Source organism: Felis catus, chromosome D4, assembly GCF_018350175.1.
Source record: "Felis catus isolate Fca126 chromosome D4, F.catus_Fca126_mat1.0, whole genome shotgun sequence".
Taxonomy (NCBI): domain Eukaryota; kingdom Metazoa; phylum Chordata; class Mammalia; order Carnivora; family Felidae; genus Felis; species Felis catus.
In genome coordinates this window covers 94,752,081-94,771,094 of record NC_058380.1, presented here as the reverse complement: position 1 = coordinate 94,771,094, position 19,014 = coordinate 94,752,081, and the positions used below count along the sequence as shown (strand labels likewise).

Below are 19,014 nucleotides of genomic sequence, written 5' to 3'. Positions count from 1 at the left end.
AAGCAGACTGGGGGTGCCCAGGGGCTGGCGGGGGCACAAATGGGGAGCGAGGGCTCCGGATACACGGTGACCCTTGGGGACCGAGATGTTCTGCCGCAAAATTCTGTGGCGTGGTTCATGGCGTTGTGAGCATACCCAGTGCTCAGGAATTGCACAATGTAAAATAAATAAAACTTTTTATTGAAGATTAATATAGATTATAACTAATGAACAAATAAAGTAACAGCTAAAAAGTAGAAGAGAAAAAGTATAAGGGAGAAGAGGAAGAGATATTCGGGTGGGGGGTCGGGGTCAGGGATTGGAGAATAAATTTGAAATAAAATATAACAAAAATAAAGTAAAGTAAACACCCCGTGTAGGCCTTCAGGCCCTTGATTTGTGACTGGCATCCATGTGGGAGCAAGGGCGGGGGCAGGGGCAGGGAGAAGGGCGTTGACAGGGGCGGGGGCAGGGGCGGGGAGAAGGGCAGTGGCAGGAACAGTGTTGGGATCAGAAGCAGGAACAGTGGAACCAGGAGAAGCGGGAGCAGAAGCAGGACCCAGCTGACTCTGCTCAGTTGCCTGCTGTCCCTGCACAGGTCCCAGGTCATTTGCTGGCTCCCAGACCCCTGCAGGAGTCGCCCCAGACCTCACCCCTGACTGCAGAGACTCGGAGGACCCCGATGCCCTTGGGTCGGGCTCTGGAGCTGCACCGGCTTCCGCTCCTGCCCCGGACTCTTGAGAAGGAAACAGAGTGATGGTTGCTGCGGCTCCAAGGCGTCAGGGTGAGAAGAGGGAAGGTGTGTGTGCCATGGTTAAAAACCTTGGTGAATATGGCTTACGTGTCTTCTTAGAGTGAGGAGGGCCATGGGGACGGCGCTCCCCCTTGCTGGCTGCGAGTGAGAGGCCGTACCACCTCCTGGGTGGGGTCCGGGGCTCACTTTTGGGATCCGGGTGCGTGCACACAGCGGGGAGCAGACAGGGTGCTGAGGGCACGCATGGACGCATCCACAAAGGAACAAGGACAGAAGTGGTTTCTGTCAATGACAGCACCTTACGCATATCAATTCACCTGGTTATTCGACAGAAGGTGGACGTCCACTACATTGCGGGAAGTTTCTGGGGACTTGGACTTAGAGCAATGAGCCAACCTAGTTCCTGCTCTCATGGAGCTGACTGGAGCAGGGAGGGGCTCACTGAGGAGTTCTGGTGACAGCCATGTGGTCTCGCTGGGATCAGCGGGCTCGTCCAGCAGCTTAGGACCAAGCCAAGTGAGGCCCGCGGTGGAGGGGCTATGCCCCAGCTACCCCGGAGAAGCAAGCCTCCGTTCCCTTGGCCTGTCCTTAGATTTCCCATTCGTCAAATGGGTGTGTAGGGAAACACGCCCCTCGATTTGTACGTGAATGTGGTCTTGACTCTTCCAGGCAGATGAGGAAGAACTTCCTGGTGGTCGGTCTCCCCACTGGTAACTCCAGGAGAGGGGTTGACGTCACCAAGGGGATGGGGCGGCACCCCCGGGGGAATGGCTAGGGATCCTTTTCTGGTTAGCGGCCAAGCTGGACCTGGAGCCTGGCCTCCAAATTCCGTCCTCAACCTCCCTACCGCCCAGATCCTCCCGCTTGATCCCTTGCTGTGACCTCCCCCTGGAGGAGGCCTGGGAATGTCTCCCAGGAAGGAGGGGCTACATGGTCGAGCATGTCTTAGAACCTTAGAAGGAGCAGGAAGACAGGGCTCCCAGACCTTAATCTCCAAGGGCAAGTGGGGGCAGGGCCTCTAGCCCAGTGAGTGCATGCACCTCCCTTTTCTTACCGGAGGGCAGAAACTTCTGTCTGGAGCAAGGGCCAGTGTTTTCCCGGGAGCCCAGCAAACGGCTCTGGAAAGCTCAGGGTGGAGCCAGACATCCATGTCAGGCCCCGTGGGGCCTCGGTACCGGGACCAGGCGACAACAGGAGACGTGTCTCTGTGGACAGATGCCGGGTCTCAGGCCACCTGCCACGGGCTCTGCCCTCGACGTTCTGGGTGACCTCGGACAAAACCTCAGTGTTCCCTGCTATAAAAAGAAGCGATGGGTTCCTCATGGGCTCGTCAAGCTGTGCTTCTGGGATTGGGGCTCGGGCCTCTAGGGGGCCGTGGACGTTCGGGGAGTCCACGCCTCATCCCGGTGTCACCCTGAGCAGCTCTGTCCTGTGTTTGCCACACAGGGCTTCTGCCTTAGGGACCGTCGGGACAGCGTACACCCGCCCCCGTATAGGTGAGGTTTAAAACCGTAAGGGCAGGTGAGCGCTGGGCCAAGCCTGTCCCTCCGGGTCTCTGCTCCTCTGTTCCGTGTTGTCCTGTGCGCTCAGGGGGCACCAGTGGGTATGCAGTCTGGTTGCTCAGTCTACAGGAGTCCAACTGAACCTGCAGGTCCTTCTTTTACCAAATCCCTTCGTCCCGCACTAAGGCCAGGCCTCGACCCACAGCCCCCATCCTGTCCCTGATCCCACGCTGGTCACGGGGAGCAAATCTGCAAGCTCTTCTGAGACCAGCAGGCCGGGACCCCAGGAGCAGACCCAGGGAGAGGAGAGGGCTCCCCCTGCATCCGGCAGAGGAGCTGAGGGTGGGGCAAGGGGCCCAGACCCACATGTGAACGAGGGCATGTTTGGAGGGGCCTGTGTGCCCAGCAGGCTCACCCTGGGCTGGAGAGACGGCCTTGCACTCTGGAGAAGGCTGGGAGGGACGAAGGTCCAGCCTCCCTCATCCACTGTGGGGGTTGGGTTCGCCTTGCCGTTCAGGCTCCACAGGCTGGGACCTGGGCAGTTGGTCTGGACCTTCTGGACTCATGCTTCCTTGCAGGCACATGTGCAGCGGCCTCCCTCCCAGACTCGCCAGAGGGGACACAGCACAAGAAGATTCAGACCCTGCAAAGGAAGATGCCCCCCGGGGGACCCCGTAGGGTCGAGCTCACTGAAGAGGTCATGGTGCTCAGCACACAGCAGGGACCTGAGTTCCCCAGCTGAATTAGGGAAGGAGGAACGGAAGGAGGGAGGGAGGGAAACCATAGAAGCGGGGTCCACACCGGGTCAGGTCAGAGGTCCGGTCAGAGGGCGTCACAGCTCGGGCCCTGGAAGGGGGCACGGGACACACCCTTCTGTCCCTCCAGCGCTGACCTTCCTTCATGTGGGACCTGCTGACCTCCTGGATCGTCTCCACCTCCTCCGCAAACAATGCTGAGTGTTCCCAGAAGGGGGACAGCAGGCAGGGGCCAAGGAGGGGCTTCCGGAATCCTGTGCCCTGGGGGACTCTGGGACAGCCTTCCAGGTGGCCCTTTATGTCCTCCAGGCACCAGGCCACGAATCCACCTCATCTCTCAGGGAACGCGACAACCAATCTACAAGGCTCGCTACATCCCCATGTCACAGATGGGGACACCAAGGCTAATAGCACAGCCTGGGTCACTAGTAAGATGACCTGGTTCAGGAAGCCCATCTCCTTGACTTTGGATTGTCCAACCCGCGGGCCTGCATCTTGGCGTCCTGGGGCTCGGGATACGCTTCCTGGGGGACCCCACCACCCGCTGAGGGCCCCCCCCCGAACTCTAGGGAGCAGAGCTGACCAACCTGCCTGGGGCCCCACATGGGGCTGGGGAAGGGCCGACTCTGGGCTCTGGGGGCTCTCCCAGTATCAGGCCAGCTGGTACCCTGCAGTACGAGGACTTCTCACTGGGGATCGGCTGGGCCTCTGCTTCCTCACGTGGACACCTAGGCTGCCAGTCCCCAGACCAGAAACCTGCCCGTCTGAAGGTGACCAGCGCTGCCTCCCTCGGGTCTCACTTACCCGAGTCCCACCCCGGGACGTCCCGCATCTGTGACGCCTGCTCCCACGGGGGTCGCCTCCCCTTGGACTGGGACAGGTCTGGCCTCCATCCCGGGGAACGCACTGATTTGGAGCATTATTTGGCCCAGAAGCCTGTGAACCGTTATGGCCCTGGGTCGTGAGGGATGCTCTCCCCTCTGTGGTGTGACTGTCCGGCCTTCTGCATCTCCCAGTTTCTGTTTGGGCCACGGGAGGACCCGCCGTGTCCTGTCTGGCTTCAGGCTGTGGTGTCACAGCACGCACAGGGGTCTCCACCCCGAGACCGTGCCCATTGTCACTGAAGGGGCCTCTTTTTTCCCACCTAATCTTTAATCCATTGTGATTTCAATATCAAAGGAGAAAAAGTCTATTTCAAATGGCCACAGAGTACGAAAATGAATCTGTCCCATATGAAAAGTCGGTGCGGACCCAAAGGTATCTCTGGCGAGATTCCACTTGAGGGAAACCTCCAGAGTAGGTAACCGGAACACGGAGAGAAAGCAGACTGGGGGTTCCCAGGGGCTGGCGGGGGCACGAATGGGGAGTGAGGGCTCCGGGTACACACTGACTTTTGGGGACCGAATTATTCTGCAACAATATTCTGTGGCGTGGTTCACAGAATCGTGAGCATGCCCAGTGCTCAGGAATTGCACATCGTAAAACAAATAAAATTTTTATTGATTTAATGTGGATTTTAAACAAACCATAAGCAAATAAAGTACCAGCTAAAAAGTAGAGGAGAGAAAGGATAAGGGAGAAGAGGAAGAGTCATTCTGGTGGGGGGGCGGACACTGGGATTGGAGCAACAATTAGAATACAATAACCACCCCTCGAAGGCCTTCGGGCCCTTGATTTGTGTCCGGCATCCATGCGGGAACAAGGGCGGTGGCAGGAACAGTGTCGGGAGCAGAAGCAGGAACCAGCTGACTCTGCTCAGGTGCCCCCGGTCCCTGCACAAGTCCCAGGTCACCTGCTGGCTCTCCGGCCCCTGCAGGAGTCCCTCCAGACTCCACCCCTGACTGCAGAGACTCTGAGGACCCCGATGCCCTTGGGTCAGGCTCTGGAGCCGCACCGGCTTCTGCTCCTGCCCCGGACTCTTGAGAAGGAAACAGAGTGATGGTTGCAGCGGCTCCAAGGCCTCAGGGTGAGAGGAGGGAAGGTCCCCCACCCACCCAGCGACGGCCTCTCCAGGGGCCTTTGCAGACACACAACTCACCCCAGAGCCTCCCCGAGAAGCCATGGCCAGGAACCCACATCAGGACCTCTGCCCCCCTGCAGGACGCAGCCCGGGGCTCTCAGTCTCTGCTCCTGGCCCCACACCAGCCCCCGGGGGCTCCTCCCTGGGTGGCCCAGCACCGCCCTGGCCCCGTGAACACACATCTCCCACCCCAGCCTTCTCACCCTCGGGCTCTGGCTCCGGGGGCTCCGGGTCCTCATCCCAGGACCCGTGAACCAGGACCCTGTGGAGGGGCCAGGGCGGTGAAGGAGGCCTTCCCAGGCCAACTCCAGGCCCTACTTCCGGAGACCTGCGTGCGGCCACTCTCTCTCTGGGTCCAGGGTGGCCCTCCTGGGTGACGGGGCACACGCACAACTCTGTAGGGCGGGTGAATCGGGATTCCGCCAATCGTTTCCCTATTTCATCGGTTGATTTCTGTAAAGACAGTGTCCCGCGGATGGCCCGGAGACATCACAGCCCGCTCGGCCATTCTCAGTGTCCGTCCTCCCTCTCCACCTGCGGCTCCCATATCGGACACAGACCTGAATGTGCACAGACCTGCCCCTGGGAAACAGTGACATCCACCTGCAGGGCTTGGGATGAACGTTGGGGACAAGAGGGCCACCCCAGCAGACCCTGTCCCTCCCATCCAGCCTTGACGGGGATGTGAGCCTGACCCGCCCACCAGGCATCCGACCCCTTCATCAGCCTGCACTTGCTCAGGCGGGACCTCCACACACGACCCCTCCTTCCACACACACACACACACACACACAGACACACAGACACACACACACACACACACACACACACACACGGGAGGGGACGTGGGGCCGCACAGGTCAGATCAGAGCAGTGTCGGGCTGGACTGGCTGTCTCTGGGTCTCCCTGTGTTACCTTTGGGTCCCTGCGAGCTAGAGACCTGAGGCGTCCTGTGCACAACCTGACCCACTGTCTCCAGGGTGGGGAAGCGTCGCGGCCGCGGGCTCCCCTGAGCCGGCAGCCGCGGGACACGGGCACACAACAGAACATGTTCGTCAGGCAAAGGTGTCCCAACGAATGAGCCCAGTAGGGTGCTGTCTCCAGAAGGTGGGTGCCTGGTGACCCGGGTTCTGAGTTCAATTGGTCCCTGTGACCAGAAAGGTGAGGTCACATCCTGTGGCCCCATTACCAGGCTTCCTCTTCCCACAAGAGCCCCTCCCAGGCTGCAAAGGAGTCCCCTCCACCTCATGCCCTGTCCCTACAGTGACACCAACACAGCCCAGACACGTCCCTGCGAGGCCTGGTGCGGCCGGGGCCACGGCTTTGGGGCCACAGAGCTGGGTTCAGACCTGGGTTTTCCTCCTGACCAGTGCTGGGACCCCGCACAGACCCTGTGCCTCCCGGGGCCAACCGGTCTCGCCGTCTGCACAGTGGTGTCCTTGTGGCATCTACTCGTAGGGGCGCCATCAGGGAGCCACCTGTAGACACGTCCCGTGCCTGCTATCCCGTGAGGCTCGTGGGCACACGTGGCCATGGAGGATGAGGAAGGGGTGGGCCTGGCACAGAACACAGGAGAGGTCAGAGTGAAGTCTCCTTGAGGTCATGGCCTCCTGCTCAGCCCACACCCAGGTGTGTGCCGACCCCTAGGGCACCTGGACCCCAGCTGCCGGCCGGGCTCGGGGACGGAGACCAGAGTGTGTCCCTGTGTCCTGTAGCTCTACACAACTCACCCTGTCCCTCCCAGTCACCCTTGACCTGGGGTGTGGACATGACTCTCCCATCAGTCTCCTCCTGCTCTGGGTGGCTTTCCCCCCACGTCCATCCTTACAAGCACACACAGCCTCACACACATTCACAGACACAGGGAGGCTCGTGTGACTCACCAGTCGGATCAGGGCCGTGTCAGGCTAGACCGGCCAGTTCTGGGCCTTCTGGTGTCACCTTTGCGTCCCTCCGGGCACGTGACCAGAGGCTTTGGGGGTGAGACCGGACCCACCGTCTGGAAGTGGGAAAAGGCTCTCCCTGTGGGCTTTCCTGAGACCACAGCCTCGAGATATCAGGACACAGCATGAGAACACGTTGCGCATTCGAAGGTCTCCAACCACGGGAGCTGAGTGGGGTGCTTCTCTAGAATGGGGGTGCCTGTGATACACACGGGGGCATTTGAGGATCCCCTGGCTATCGGCCTGGCGTGGCTGCCCTCATGGGCATGTTCCCTGGAGACAATGTCCCTGCCCACACCTGTTCTCTCCCCCAACCCCTGTCACCTCCAAGGTCCACTCATCCTTTGACCCCCACGCGGGTAGTTAGTTACTGGGGGGCCGCGGACTGTGTTTCCATGCAATTGCGTGGACCTGTGCCCACCAGGGATGCCCAGAGTAAAGGACCCCACACGGGAAGGGTTCAGTGGTCCTCCAGGATCTTAGAGGCTCTCATTCCCTTGAAAACCCCCTGGGAAAGTGAAGCCCTGGCCTAGGAGCCCGAAACCTCCCCCAGCCCCTCTAGGCTCTGCTCACCTGGTGGGTCCCCGACCAGTCCCTGCCTCTCCTGGCCTCAGTTTCCCGACTGTTCCATGAGCCCTTGGAGGAGGAGCTTCACCAGTCCGGCTAGAGTGGCCCCTGGCTCCCACCTTCGGGCAGGATGTGGCGCGGGAGCCTTGTGGGCAGGGAGGTGCTCCCACCAAAGGTCGAGGCAGGTGGAGCCCTCGCAGGTGCACCGGGACCATGGGACTGCGTGCACAGGACCACCTCGCGGCAGGAGCCCACAACTCCTGGGGTCACACATATCCGATCTCCGCCGCCCGCTCAGTGACCCTCATATCCTCTTAGGCCTGGGGCCACGGCCACTCCACCCAGGCAGGGCGCCTGGACGCAGTGGGTATGGAGACATGGGGCAAGAGGGAAACGAGACAGACCCCCACCCTGCTGACCTGGCCCCCACACTCCACTCTACTGTTCATCCGGGCGCCTGGCTGAGCAGGGGGAGGGGGAGGTGGACACCAGTCTGGGCAGGAAGAGGTCAGGCAGCCTTTCCCTCCTCCCCATCCCCTCCCCGTGCCTTCCTGAGAGCCCCCTCCCCCGACAAGCTCCCCCACTTCGGACACCTTCACCTCCCTGCTTTCATCCCCCACACACCCACTGGAGTTTGGAACCACCGACCCCATCTTCAAAAAGAGCACTGATGTCCCAGAAGCTGGCATAGAGCTTGCGTGTCACAGGACTCTGACGTGGCCCCTCTGTGGGTGTGAGCCCGGGTCGCTGTGACCCGAAGCGTGGGCTTTTGCAGGACCCCGATGAGGTGACCTCTGAAACCAGCCTTAGAGATGAGGGTGCTCTGGATGGGAGCCATGGAGCGGGGCGGTGGTAGCAGGGGGCTCGAGGGGCATGGATGGTGGGCTCCCTGGGGGAGGAAAACACTAGGGAGGGGGGAGGGGAACACCCCGGGGGAGGGCATCTGGCCCAGTTCACTCGGGGCTCGGACGTCAGGTAAGGAGTCGGGGGTCACCGCAGCTTGCCAGGCGCAAGGGACGTGACCAGGCAGTGTCATCAGAGCCACGGCATCCGAGATGTGGAGGGAGCTCGTGGGCTTGGTATCTGTCCCCAGATAAGCATGGAGGCCTGGGAGGAGGATGTTGCCTCAGTCTCCTCCTCTGTAGAGCAGAGCAGGTCGTCGCCTCCTCCCGGGGCTGGATTCCCCGGCAGGTCCAGAGATGGTCTCCTGTCAGAGGAGTTATTCAAGTGAGGTCTGTACCTCGGTGGTCTCGGAGAGGGGACCAAGGGACGTTCCCCCTGCCAGCTCGGCGGATGCTCTCGTCCAGGCTGCTGATCCTCACGTCCAGGCCGGCACCGGTGATGCGGTGTCGCCCGCCGGTTGGGGGGACAGGGGCAGTGAGGAGCTGTGCTTTTGGACCCTGAGACACAGAGCTCGTGAGCGCCCAAGGCTGCCCCAGGGCGTGTGGAGACTGAGGCTGAGCTGACGCCTGATGTCTCTGGGAAGGACCGGGAGGGCAACCTGGGCCCTGGGGTCTCCAGGAGGGACTGGGAGGCCAGCGCAGGCCCTGGAGTCTCTGGGAAGGACCGGGAGGACAGCCTGGGCCCTGGGGAGAAGCAGGTGGAACATCTGGCAGCCATCAGGACCCGGCCCTGCAGGGGGCGGGGCTTGGCTCCAGTGGAAGGTTGGCGACCTGCCCACCGTTCAGTTCTGCAGCCCCCGCTCCCCGAGCCTCATCATCGCTGCTCCGTGAAGCTGCTACTGTTTGCTTTTCGGGGCTGTGACTTGTCTGAACCACGTGAGGTCTGTTTCCTTTGTTGTGTGTGGCCCCTGGAGTCTCTGTGCGGCCAACTCAGGGGTCACTCAACGGCCGGGCAGAGAGGTCGCCCGCGTCTCTGAGTTATAGAGACGAGGTTCCCACAACCTTGCCCTCGGGTTCGAATAACATTAGAGCGGCTCAGAGAACTCAGACAAGCCTGTCACCTCCTAGATCGCCCGTGTGTCACACAGGACAGCACTCGGGACCAGCCGGGCGGAAGGGATGGGGAGCACAGGGCAAGGTGCAGCGGGGGCTCGGAGCCCCACTGCTCTCTGCCCATCATCTGTGCTCCTGACTGATCGGGTCCTTCCTCCCAGCTCATCTCGTAACGCCAGCCAAAGACCCTGAGGGCAGCCAAACTAACCCTCAAGCAACAGGGACGGATGTCCCTGACGTCAGCAAGACACCGCGGGATTGACCCCAAGACAGCGATCAACCCGACCTTCACTGTCCACCTCAAGTACCCACTGACCGTTGTCCTAGATTGTCCTCATGTAAAATCCAAGGAAACAAATAAAACTTCACAAGGGGGTGGCACCTGTCATGATCTCGCAGCTTGTGAGTTCGAGCCCCGCATCAGGCTCTGTACTAACAGCTCCAAGCCTGGATCCTGCTTCCGATTCTGTGTCTCCCTCTCTCTGCCCCTCCCCTGCTCACACTCTGTCTCTCCTGTCTCAGAAATAAATAAACATTAAAAAAATTTAAAAAAGAAAGAAAAAGAGAGAGAGAGAACCACCACCAGGACTGTCTGCAGCACCTTGGGATGTCAGCCCCCCGTCTTCCCAGCGCCGGTTTCACCGAAATGGATCCTTTCTTGAGTCACCACCCTTTCCTGTGTCTCTCTGCCCTTGGCTTTTGTCAGCGGTGAGTGGTCGAATCTGGTCTGTTGGGACCCTCGAAGCTAGTGCCCGTGCACACTCGGGCCCCGTGACAGTAACCGAGCATGTCAGGCTCTCTGCTATCTCCACGTGTTCACCAGTCGGATGGGCGTTCGGGGATGCTTCGTTACACGGGCACGATTGATTGGATCACTGGTCAGTGGGGACCGAACGCCATCTCCGGACCCTCTCCCTCCCCAGAGGTGGGGGGAGGGGATGGAAAGTTCCAGCCATCTAATCGCAGGGTTGGCTCCCCCAGCAGCCAGCCTCCCCCCTCAGGTAGAGTCCAAAAGCCACCCATGAACACAGCAAAAGGCAGTGTCACGGTTTTCATCACTCAGGAAATTGGGGAAATCTGTGCCAGAAACAGGGGCGAAGACCAAATATATATTTACCGTGAAGCACAGTATCACGGTGCGTATTCAGTGGTGCACAACCGATGCCCAGATCTTTTGCATCTTGCAGAACCGGAACTCTATACCCGGTGGACACCAACTCCCGGTCACCCTCTCCTGCCCAGCTCCCCAAAACCACCCTGCTCCTTCTGCTTCTGTGAGGCCGACCACTCTACATGCCTCATCTCATAGAAATGGAACCATGCAACGTTTGTGTTTTCGTGACTTGCTTAGTTCACTTCGCATCCTGTCCTCAGGGTCACCCACATGGCAGGTGGCAGCAATTCCTCCCGCTGAAAGCTGGGTGATGTACCAATGCACGTTCCTACCACATTTTGTTCATCCATCACCCACTGGTGGAGGTGGACACTGGGGTGCTCCTGCCTCTTGGCTGCTGGGAATTGTGCTGCTGCAAACTTGGGTGTGCAAATAACTCTTCACAATCCTGCTTTCAATTCTTTGCATGTGTATCCAGAAGTGGAATGGCTGCATCATATGCCGGTTCCATTTTTAATGCTGGAGGAAACACCACACTGCTTTCCAGAGCGGTGGCAGATTTTACTTTCCCACCGACAGGGCACGAGGGTTCTGATTTCTCCACATCCTCACCAATACTGGTTATTTTCTGGTTTTCTCTTTGCTGTTTATAATAGTAGCCCCATCCTAGCCTGATTGGGGTTGGGGGGGAAGTTGACTCAAACTGTTAAAATCAGGAATGAACATGGAGACATCACTACCAACCTTACAGAAATAAAGAGGATTATAAGACGATACCACAAAGAGTTTTCCACCAGCACATCAGACAGCCTAGATAACACAGGTAAATTTCTGGGCCCCTGGGTGGCTCACTCATTAAGACTGACTTCGGCTCAGGTCATGATCTCACAATTCGTGTGTTCAAGTCCCACATCAGGTGAGCTCGAGCCCCACTTCACGTAAAACACAAGTTCCAGTCAGCCCCACTTCTCTCTCTCTCTCTCCCTCGCTCTAAAAAAAAAAAAAAAGGATCAATTCCTAGAAATATAAACACTACCAAAAACAACTCAAGAATAAATAATAAATCTGAATAGACCTATAGTAAGAGATTGAATCAGGAATCAAAACCCTCCCAACAAAGAAAATCTCAGTGCCAGGATTCACTGCTGGTTAATTCTACCAACCATCTGACAAAGAACTCACACGACTTGTCCCCAGATTCCTCAAAAAGAGAGGAAGGGACACTTCCTAATGCATTCACCATTGTTATCTTCTCCCTGGGGGTATTGTTCTCGTGGTTTCCTTTAGGTATTTGTGCATATTTGAAATCGTTGGTTTTAAGTAAGTCTAGAGAGTCTAATGCATGAGCTTCCTCAGGAATGGTTTCCGTCAATTGCTTTGTTTTCAACGGTCTACGGGGTCCATGTTCTTGTTTCTTTGCACATCTCAAAAGTGTTTTTTAGTTGGGGTGCCCGGGTGGCTCAGTTGGTTAAGCATCCGACTTCAGCTCAGGTCACGATCTCATGATTTGTGAGTTTTGACCCCGCATCAGGCTCTCTGCCGTCAGCACAGAGCCCAGGTAGGATCCTCTGTCCCCCTCTCTCTCTGCCCCCCCCCATTCATTCTCTCGCTCTCTCAAAATAAATAAATAAACTTTTTGTAAAAAGTGTTTTGGGGGAGGCACCTGGGTGGCTCAGTCGGTTAAGCGTCTAACTTCAGCTCAGGTCATGATCTCATGGTTTGTGGCTTCGGGCCCCATGTCGGGCTCTGTGCTGACAGCTGGAGCCTGGAACCTGCTTTGGATTCTGTGTCTCCTTCTGTCTCTGCCCCTCCTTACTTGTGCTCTGTCTCTGTCTCTGTCTCTCTGTCTCTCAAATAAACATTTAAAAAATTTTAAATGTTTTTGTTGAAAATTGACATTTTGAATAGTATGATGTACAACTCAAATATCAGTCTTCCCCTCCAGGGTTTACTGGCACAGCTCGCAGTAGTTGCGACTGTAGTGACATTTCCCAACTAATTGTGTAAAATCTGTATTCCTTGTCGTGTGTGCTCACCGAAGTGTCTGTTCTGTGAATGTGGTGCTCACTGGGCAGACATTTCCTTAAACACCCGGAACCACCGCCCCCCCCAAAAGAAGAAAACAACCTCCAGTCTTTACAGATGGGGAGGAGATGGTCTGCAAAGATCAGGATACACCTTCCACGCCACCCAGGCTGTTTACAACTCTGCCTTGACCTTTACTTCCTAATTGCAGAGTCTGACAGTCACCAGAGGGGAGAGCCGGGACCCTTCTCAGGTCTTTCCTGAACATGCACCCAGCCCATGCACGCAAGCGTCCTAGAGGCTCAGGAATAATGGGCCAGAGGTTCTAGGTCCTTATTCCCTAAAGCTCCTCACCATTCGGCCTTTCTTCCAGTCGTTCTGCTCGGTTCAGCCATTGCCTTAGGCAGCCGAGACTAACATATGCCTTGAAATGTTTTGAACATTTAGTGCCCTCCGGTAGCCACCTCACCACTGGGAGAGTTGGTGGCCAGCAAGAAGTCACAGATGACACCAAGGGTCTGGACCTATTGTTTCTCTCCTGACATGGGGACTCCTTCGGGAGGAGCAGATACCTGACACGGACGGGTGGGCAGGGGAGGCCCGAGGCCCCCAGGGGTGTGTGTCTGGCATCTGGACTGAACGGTTCGGTTCGGATGGGGTGGGATCGATGAGGCCCAAGGGACGGGGCCCTGGGGTCCTTCAGGCTGAGGAGGAAGATGAGGGGAGCACAGGGGACTGAGGAGGCTCAGGTTAGACAAGACAGAGCTGAGCAACTCCTCTGGGGGAAAAGTGGGTCAGGTCCAGGCTCACGGGGACCGACCTTGAGGCCACTGTGCTACGGGAAATAAGCCAGTCCCTAAAGGACCGATATTGGAGGACCCCGCTCATGACGGACGGAGAACAGTCAGATTCAGAGGGGTGGGAGGAGCAGTGGGTGCCGGGCCTGGGGAGGGGAATGGGTGTGGGAGGGTTAGTGTCTAGTGGGCAGACACAGAGTTTGGGGTGACGAAAAAGTCGTGAAGATGGATGGAGGGGACAGTTGCAGAACAGTGAATGTACCTATTGCCACTGAATTGTACACCTGAACATGGTTAGCATTATCAAGGTTATAGGGGCGCCTGGGGGGCTCAGTCGGTTGAGCGTCCAACTTCGGCTCACGGTTCGTGGGTTCGAGCCCCGCGTCGGGCTCTGTGCTGACGGCTCGGAGCCTGGAGCCTGCTTCGGATGCTGTGTCTCCCTCTGTCTGTGCCCCTCCGCACTAGCTCATGGTCTCTCTCTCTCTCTCAAAAATAAATAAACCTTACAAAAATAAAACAATAAATAGAAAAGCATCCGACATAAAATTGGAGGTGTTTACAGCAGCAAGTGACATGGAAATTGTAACAGTTGGCCAACATCACGGAGAAATAGCAGTGGCAACACGGACCGCCCTGTGCTTGATGTGAGAAGGGAGACGCAAGGCGGAGAGACTGCAGCAGTCACCCTGGCCGGGGCCTCGAGGAAGCGCACAAGGCAGGTTTGCGGGACAAGCCGCAATACCCGTCATCCGCCAGAAACATTTTAGTGGCAGTGACTGGGCAAGTGCAACACCCACAACACCGCAGGGACTGAGGGAGGCCAGGGGGTGGGGGGGCAGTCCTGCCCCAGCGGGCGGCGGGCTGTGCCCAGGCTGCCGGGAAGCCAGGCGCCAGCCAAGGGGGTCCTGATCCGGCCTCACCTTCACGTGCTGCCCGCGGCTGCAAGCGACCTTTCAACTCTGACCAGGAACCCGAAGAGCAAGGGGTCTTGCTGGAGCCGCGCCCCCGGCAGGCCCCCGGTCAGGCCTAACTGTGCCCGTGCCGGATGCGGGCGGCGCCAGGCCTCGGCCATGTCCCACGACCGGACAGAGAAAGGGAGCGGCGACAGGCCATCTGCTCTGACGGCTGGGGTCAGGGTGGCACCCCTGACGGACACTAGGCCAGCCCGTCATCAGTCCCGGATGACCCGGTGACTCTTGGGCACGGTCACATACCTCAGCTTCTTCATGACGGCGGGCCAGCCCAGCAGTTGTTCGTCCCACAGGTACTCGGGGGACAGCACCTTGGTGGGCTTGTGGTCCAGCAGGTACCTGTTCAGGTGGCTCTCGTCGTGCCACACCGCCTCGATGCCGTGGGCCCGGTCGACCGCCATGGCCTGGTGACAGGCCGACGTGACCCGCAGGACCTCGGCCACCGACCCCCCGAAAAAGCCTCCCGCGTAGTAAAAGTCGCCCTCGTCCCTGGGGACGTGCGCCTGGGACTGCGGCCGGCGCTCGTAGGTGAAGGCCTCGCGGGCCGCCCCGTAGAAGCCGGGGTGCAGGGTGCCGAAGAGCGGGGACAGGATCTCCACGCCCACATGGTCGCGGAACCTCATGTCCACGTCCGCGCACACCAGATAGTCCACCTCGTGGAGGAAGCGCCGCCGGGAGAAGTTGCTGATCATCTCCATGCGGTGCATGGACACGTCCTGCCAGCGCGAGTAGCTCCGGACCTCCAGGACCACCACCTGCCTCCCTTCCCCGAGGGGCACGCGGGGCACATCCCCCGGCCGGTCGGTGAACACGTAGTAGGTGACCTTGTGTCCCACCATGAAGTGCTTCTCTGCCGTCTGCAGGAACAGCTCCAGGAAGGCCACGTATCTACAGGGACAGGGGACAGGGCGGGAGGAGGGTCGCTGCCAGAGGCTGGTGGCAGGAGCCCAAAGCCGGGGGCCGCGGACCTGTGCGCCTTATCGAGGAGGCAGACCCTGGGCTGCTTAAGGAACAGCTGCTGTCCCGGCCTGTCCTGGGCGAGTCTGCCCGCGGCGCCTCCGCACCCTCTGCCCCGGGGGACGGGGGACCATCAGCGCCCCATCTTACAAAGGGGAGCGAGCCTGAGGCGGAGGAGGCTGGAAACCCGTGCAGCCACGAGTCAGCATGCTGGAGCCAGCAGCGAACCCCCGTGCCGAGCTCCCCTGGCAGACCCCCTCCACCCGCAGGACCCGCCCCTGGCAAATCCCCTGCAGGTTCCCACCTGCTGTGAGGGAGTCAAGACCCTTGGGCACAGCTCTGGTCAACGTGCCCTCGCAGACTTCAGACTTCACAGAACCTGCAGGGCCGGCCACCTGCCCCTCTTGGCTCAGTGGTCGGTCCCTGGCCCCCCAGGACTGTGTCTGCCCCTGCAGGGCCCTCCCTTGAAGGCTACTGGGCCCTCAGTCAATGGCGGGTATTCCGGGGAGGGGTCACCCCCCATCTCCCCCAGATCAGGACTCAGGCCCAGCATGTGGCCAGGGGAGGCCAAAGAGGGCCCCTGGAGGAACAGGGGGCTTGCTCGGGTCCCAGCACTGAACCGAGCGTGTAAGCTTCCGGGTCCAGGTGTGTATCTCCGCAACCCCAAGAGGTTGGAAGTCTTCTCCAACCGCCTCCCATGGCTGGTCCCTCTTTGAGGGGGCTCGCTGCTCCCCATCCTGCACACAGCAGCTCCCCCGTCATCGGGCAAGTGCGGTGAGCCCCTCGGTGACAGTTTTTTGAGCAGGCCCTAAGGCTACTTCCCGGTGCCTGGCCCAGAAACCCCTCCCACAGGGAAGGTGGGCACTCCGTTTCAATAGGGGACATGCGCGCACATACACACACACACACACACACACACACACACTCACACACACCCCTGCCCAGCCACCAGTCAGGTCACCAGGGGCAGTCCAGACCCAGCCGATGTGATCGTGGGTTCACACCTCGACTCGGGGAGTCTGGTTTCCTCTGAGGACATGCCCACCACCTGCCCACCCCCTGGGGACTGCACTCGGAGCCCAGAGGGGACACACGCGGACAGCCAGCGCACGCGCAGCAGGCAGTGCTGCGTCAGAGCTACTGGCACTGGCCGAGGAGCCTGGGCAGTGAAGCTTCTGGTTGGTGATTTCAGCCGCTTGTCTCCAGGGACTGGAGTAGGATTCTGAGGCGACCCTGTGCCCTTCTTACTCCCTGCACTTGGGGCCAAGACCCGGGAAAGGGGTTGCAAAGGCCTCAGGGCCATCCTCTGGGGTCTCGGGTGAGTTCTGCGGAGGGAGGAAGCCCCACCTGTCCACACGCAGGCCCAGCACCTACGAGCTTTCACTTCCCCCATGGCGATCCCGAGAGAGGATCCTGTCGTCAACCCCACTTTCCAGAGGCTCAGAGAGACCACGCCACTTACCTGCGGCTGCCCAGCTCATTCAGCGGAAGTCACCTGTCCCTGGAGTCCCAGGGCCTCACTGCTCAGCTCCCTCACAGGAGCCTGGGGTCTGGCACCGAGTGCTGTGCCTGACCTGGCTGTCCCCCCTCCATGACCGTCACCCATAAGGGAGCACACAGGAGCCCAGCTCCACAGGCACTGGCTTCCTACCCGTCCAAGGAAGCACACAGCCTCCTCCCTTCTGCTACTGTGGCCGGAGGAGGGCTCCCCTGCCACCTGGATGTTGGGGTGCTCTGCTCCTTCCTTGACTCAGCAGAGGAGCAACCTGGGGTCATTGGTGGGTCTGGAGCTGCCTTCCTGGGTGACGTGCAGCCTTCGGAAAGGGAGCCAGGTGGTGTCCACTCACTGAGCCCGGAGAGACTGCTGAACACGTGGATCTTAACATTAACCCCTAGGAGGACAGGCTGGGTCCCCACCCGCCGTGTGCTGAACACACAGCCAGACCTGATGTCCTCGGTCTCTCCTGCATCCCGGTCCCCACCCTCTGTCATCTCATCTAGTTACTTTTTTTTTTTTAATGTTTATTTATTTTTGAGACACAGAGAGAGACAGAGCATGAGCAGAGGAGGGGCAGAGAGAGAGATGGAGACACCGAATCCCAAGCAGGCTCCAGGCTCTGAACTGTCGGCACAGAGCCCGATGTGGTCGGGCTCGAACTCACGAGCCGCGAGATTCTGACCTGAGCTGAAGTCGGACGCTGAACCGACTGGGCCACCCAGGCGCCCCGTCACCTACTTACTTTTTGATCGCAAACGTCGTTAGTCCGATGGTGGTGTTCCGAAGCCGGAACTGCTCATTCAGGATGTCAATGTTGAAGGTCCCTTCCCAGACGATGGGGGCCAGCCAAGGGGTGAGGACAAGGACATCTTTCCTACTGCGGCACAAGAGAGCCACCCGGTGTCAGTAGCATGACAGTGAACAAACGGAGGGCCCTGGCGCATCATCACCCCCACCCGGGACCCCACCCCACCCCACCCACCCAGCCTCCACCCCATCAGGGACCCACAGGGCTGACCCTCCTTCCAGAAGGCCTTCACATGTGCAAGAAACAAATGACATGGAAATCAAAACTCAGACTCGTGCAAATCACTCGCAGCCCTTAGCGAACACTGGACTCTGCTGGACTTCAGCGTGGGAGCTGGGATTTGCCGGCGAGGGGCGGGGACCGTCCTCCGGGAAGGAGGAGGCGCCCCTTGGGCATTCTTTGGTGGAGAGAGAAAGGACGGAGAAGAATTGGTGGGCTCCAAATTCAGACTCAGAAGCTGCCGAAGCAAGTTCCCGCCGAGTTTTCAGTGAAACCACCTTTTAGTGTATATGGTGAATTTCAGGGCGGGAGGTGGGGTGGGTTCAGCAAGTTTACTCACGAGGGTGTTAGCACCTTGGGCTGGGGGTAAACCATCCTGAAAAAAAACACAGCACAATGGGAGTCTGCAGGAAGATGGCATGAACATCCTCAGTCAGTGGGGCTGGGAAGCTGCCGCAGGTGACTGAGCTTCTGAGTCCCCCCAGGAGGAGCTGTACCGGGCGCTTCCTGCACACAATCCCAGGGCCTGAAGGAGGGCGGAGCCTCTGTGGCTTGGTTTCACGGTCTCGAAACTGGGAGTGGAGACCTTGGGGTGCATTCCCTCCCTCATAACCTCAGGGAGAGATCTCACCGTGGTGGGAGGGGCTGGAAGTGGCCACTGTCCCAGGTATTTCACCCAAGTAAGTAGCTGGGTCAAGGGAACGGCAGTCAGACACACAGACGGTCTACCTGGACCTGACACTGCCTCCCCGGCTGGGTGACGGAGCAGGTCTCTAAGCTCCCGGGGCCCAGGCTTCCTGTCTGCAGAGGGGGACACCCGTGCCCAGCCCCGACAGCGGCGTGCAGTCTGGGAAAATGTGTGCGCAGCGGTCCTGCCCCAGACTAAAGTGTCGTGGAGCCCGAGGAAAAATTAGCCAGTGGGCCGTCTGTCATTGTCCATAATGACTGCACTTTGCATTTCCTGGGTGGCATTTAAAAGCAGGGCGTCGGCTTTGAAAAGGCAGGAAAGTCTGCAAGAAACCACCCCATGGGTGAACCCGCGGACGTCGGACACCGTGCACAGTGAAATGAGCCAGTGACAAAAGGGCGAACACGCTGTGACCCCACTTACAGAAGGGACCGGAGAAATCAAGTTCATGGAGACAGGAAG

The 19,014-nt window shown here is 59.1% G+C and overlaps 1 protein-coding gene and 1 long non-coding RNA gene across 4 annotated transcripts in view; both read right to left on the bottom strand.

Annotated features, from left to right (window-relative positions):
- Positions 1-5,204: 5,204 nt before the first annotated feature.
- LOC123381614 lies at positions 5,205-7,549 on the bottom strand. 2 transcript variants are annotated; one of them, XR_006588851.1, is made up of 4 exons: positions 6,894-7,549; positions 6,360-6,566; positions 5,926-6,157; positions 5,205-5,463 (listed from the first exon to the last, which is right to left on the bottom strand). It is a non-coding gene; the product is annotated as an uncharacterized LOC123381614 (long non-coding RNA). The 2 variants fall into 2 exon arrangements; XR_006588850.1 differs by having other exon boundaries at positions 5,205-6,157.
- A 6,891-nt stretch (positions 7,550-14,440) lies between these two features.
- LOC101087791 (ABO, alpha 1-3-N-acetylgalactosaminyltransferase and alpha 1-3-galactosyltransferase) overlaps positions 14,441-19,014 on the bottom strand; it is a 45,129-nt gene continuing 40,555 nt past the window's right edge. The window contains exons 10-12 of one of the 2 annotated variants that reach the window (XM_045042763.1): positions 18,205-18,240; positions 17,580-17,711; positions 14,441-15,270 (exon numbers count right to left, since the gene is read on the bottom strand). In XM_045042763.1, the coding sequence (XP_044898698.1) occupies positions 14,583-15,270; positions 17,580-17,711; positions 18,205-18,240 (856 nt within the window). In that variant the 3' untranslated portion in view covers positions 14,441-14,582. Of the gene's footprint in view, positions 15,271-17,579; positions 17,715-18,204; positions 18,241-19,014 lie in introns of both variants that reach the window. The other variant, XM_045042762.1, reaches the window with a different exon arrangement.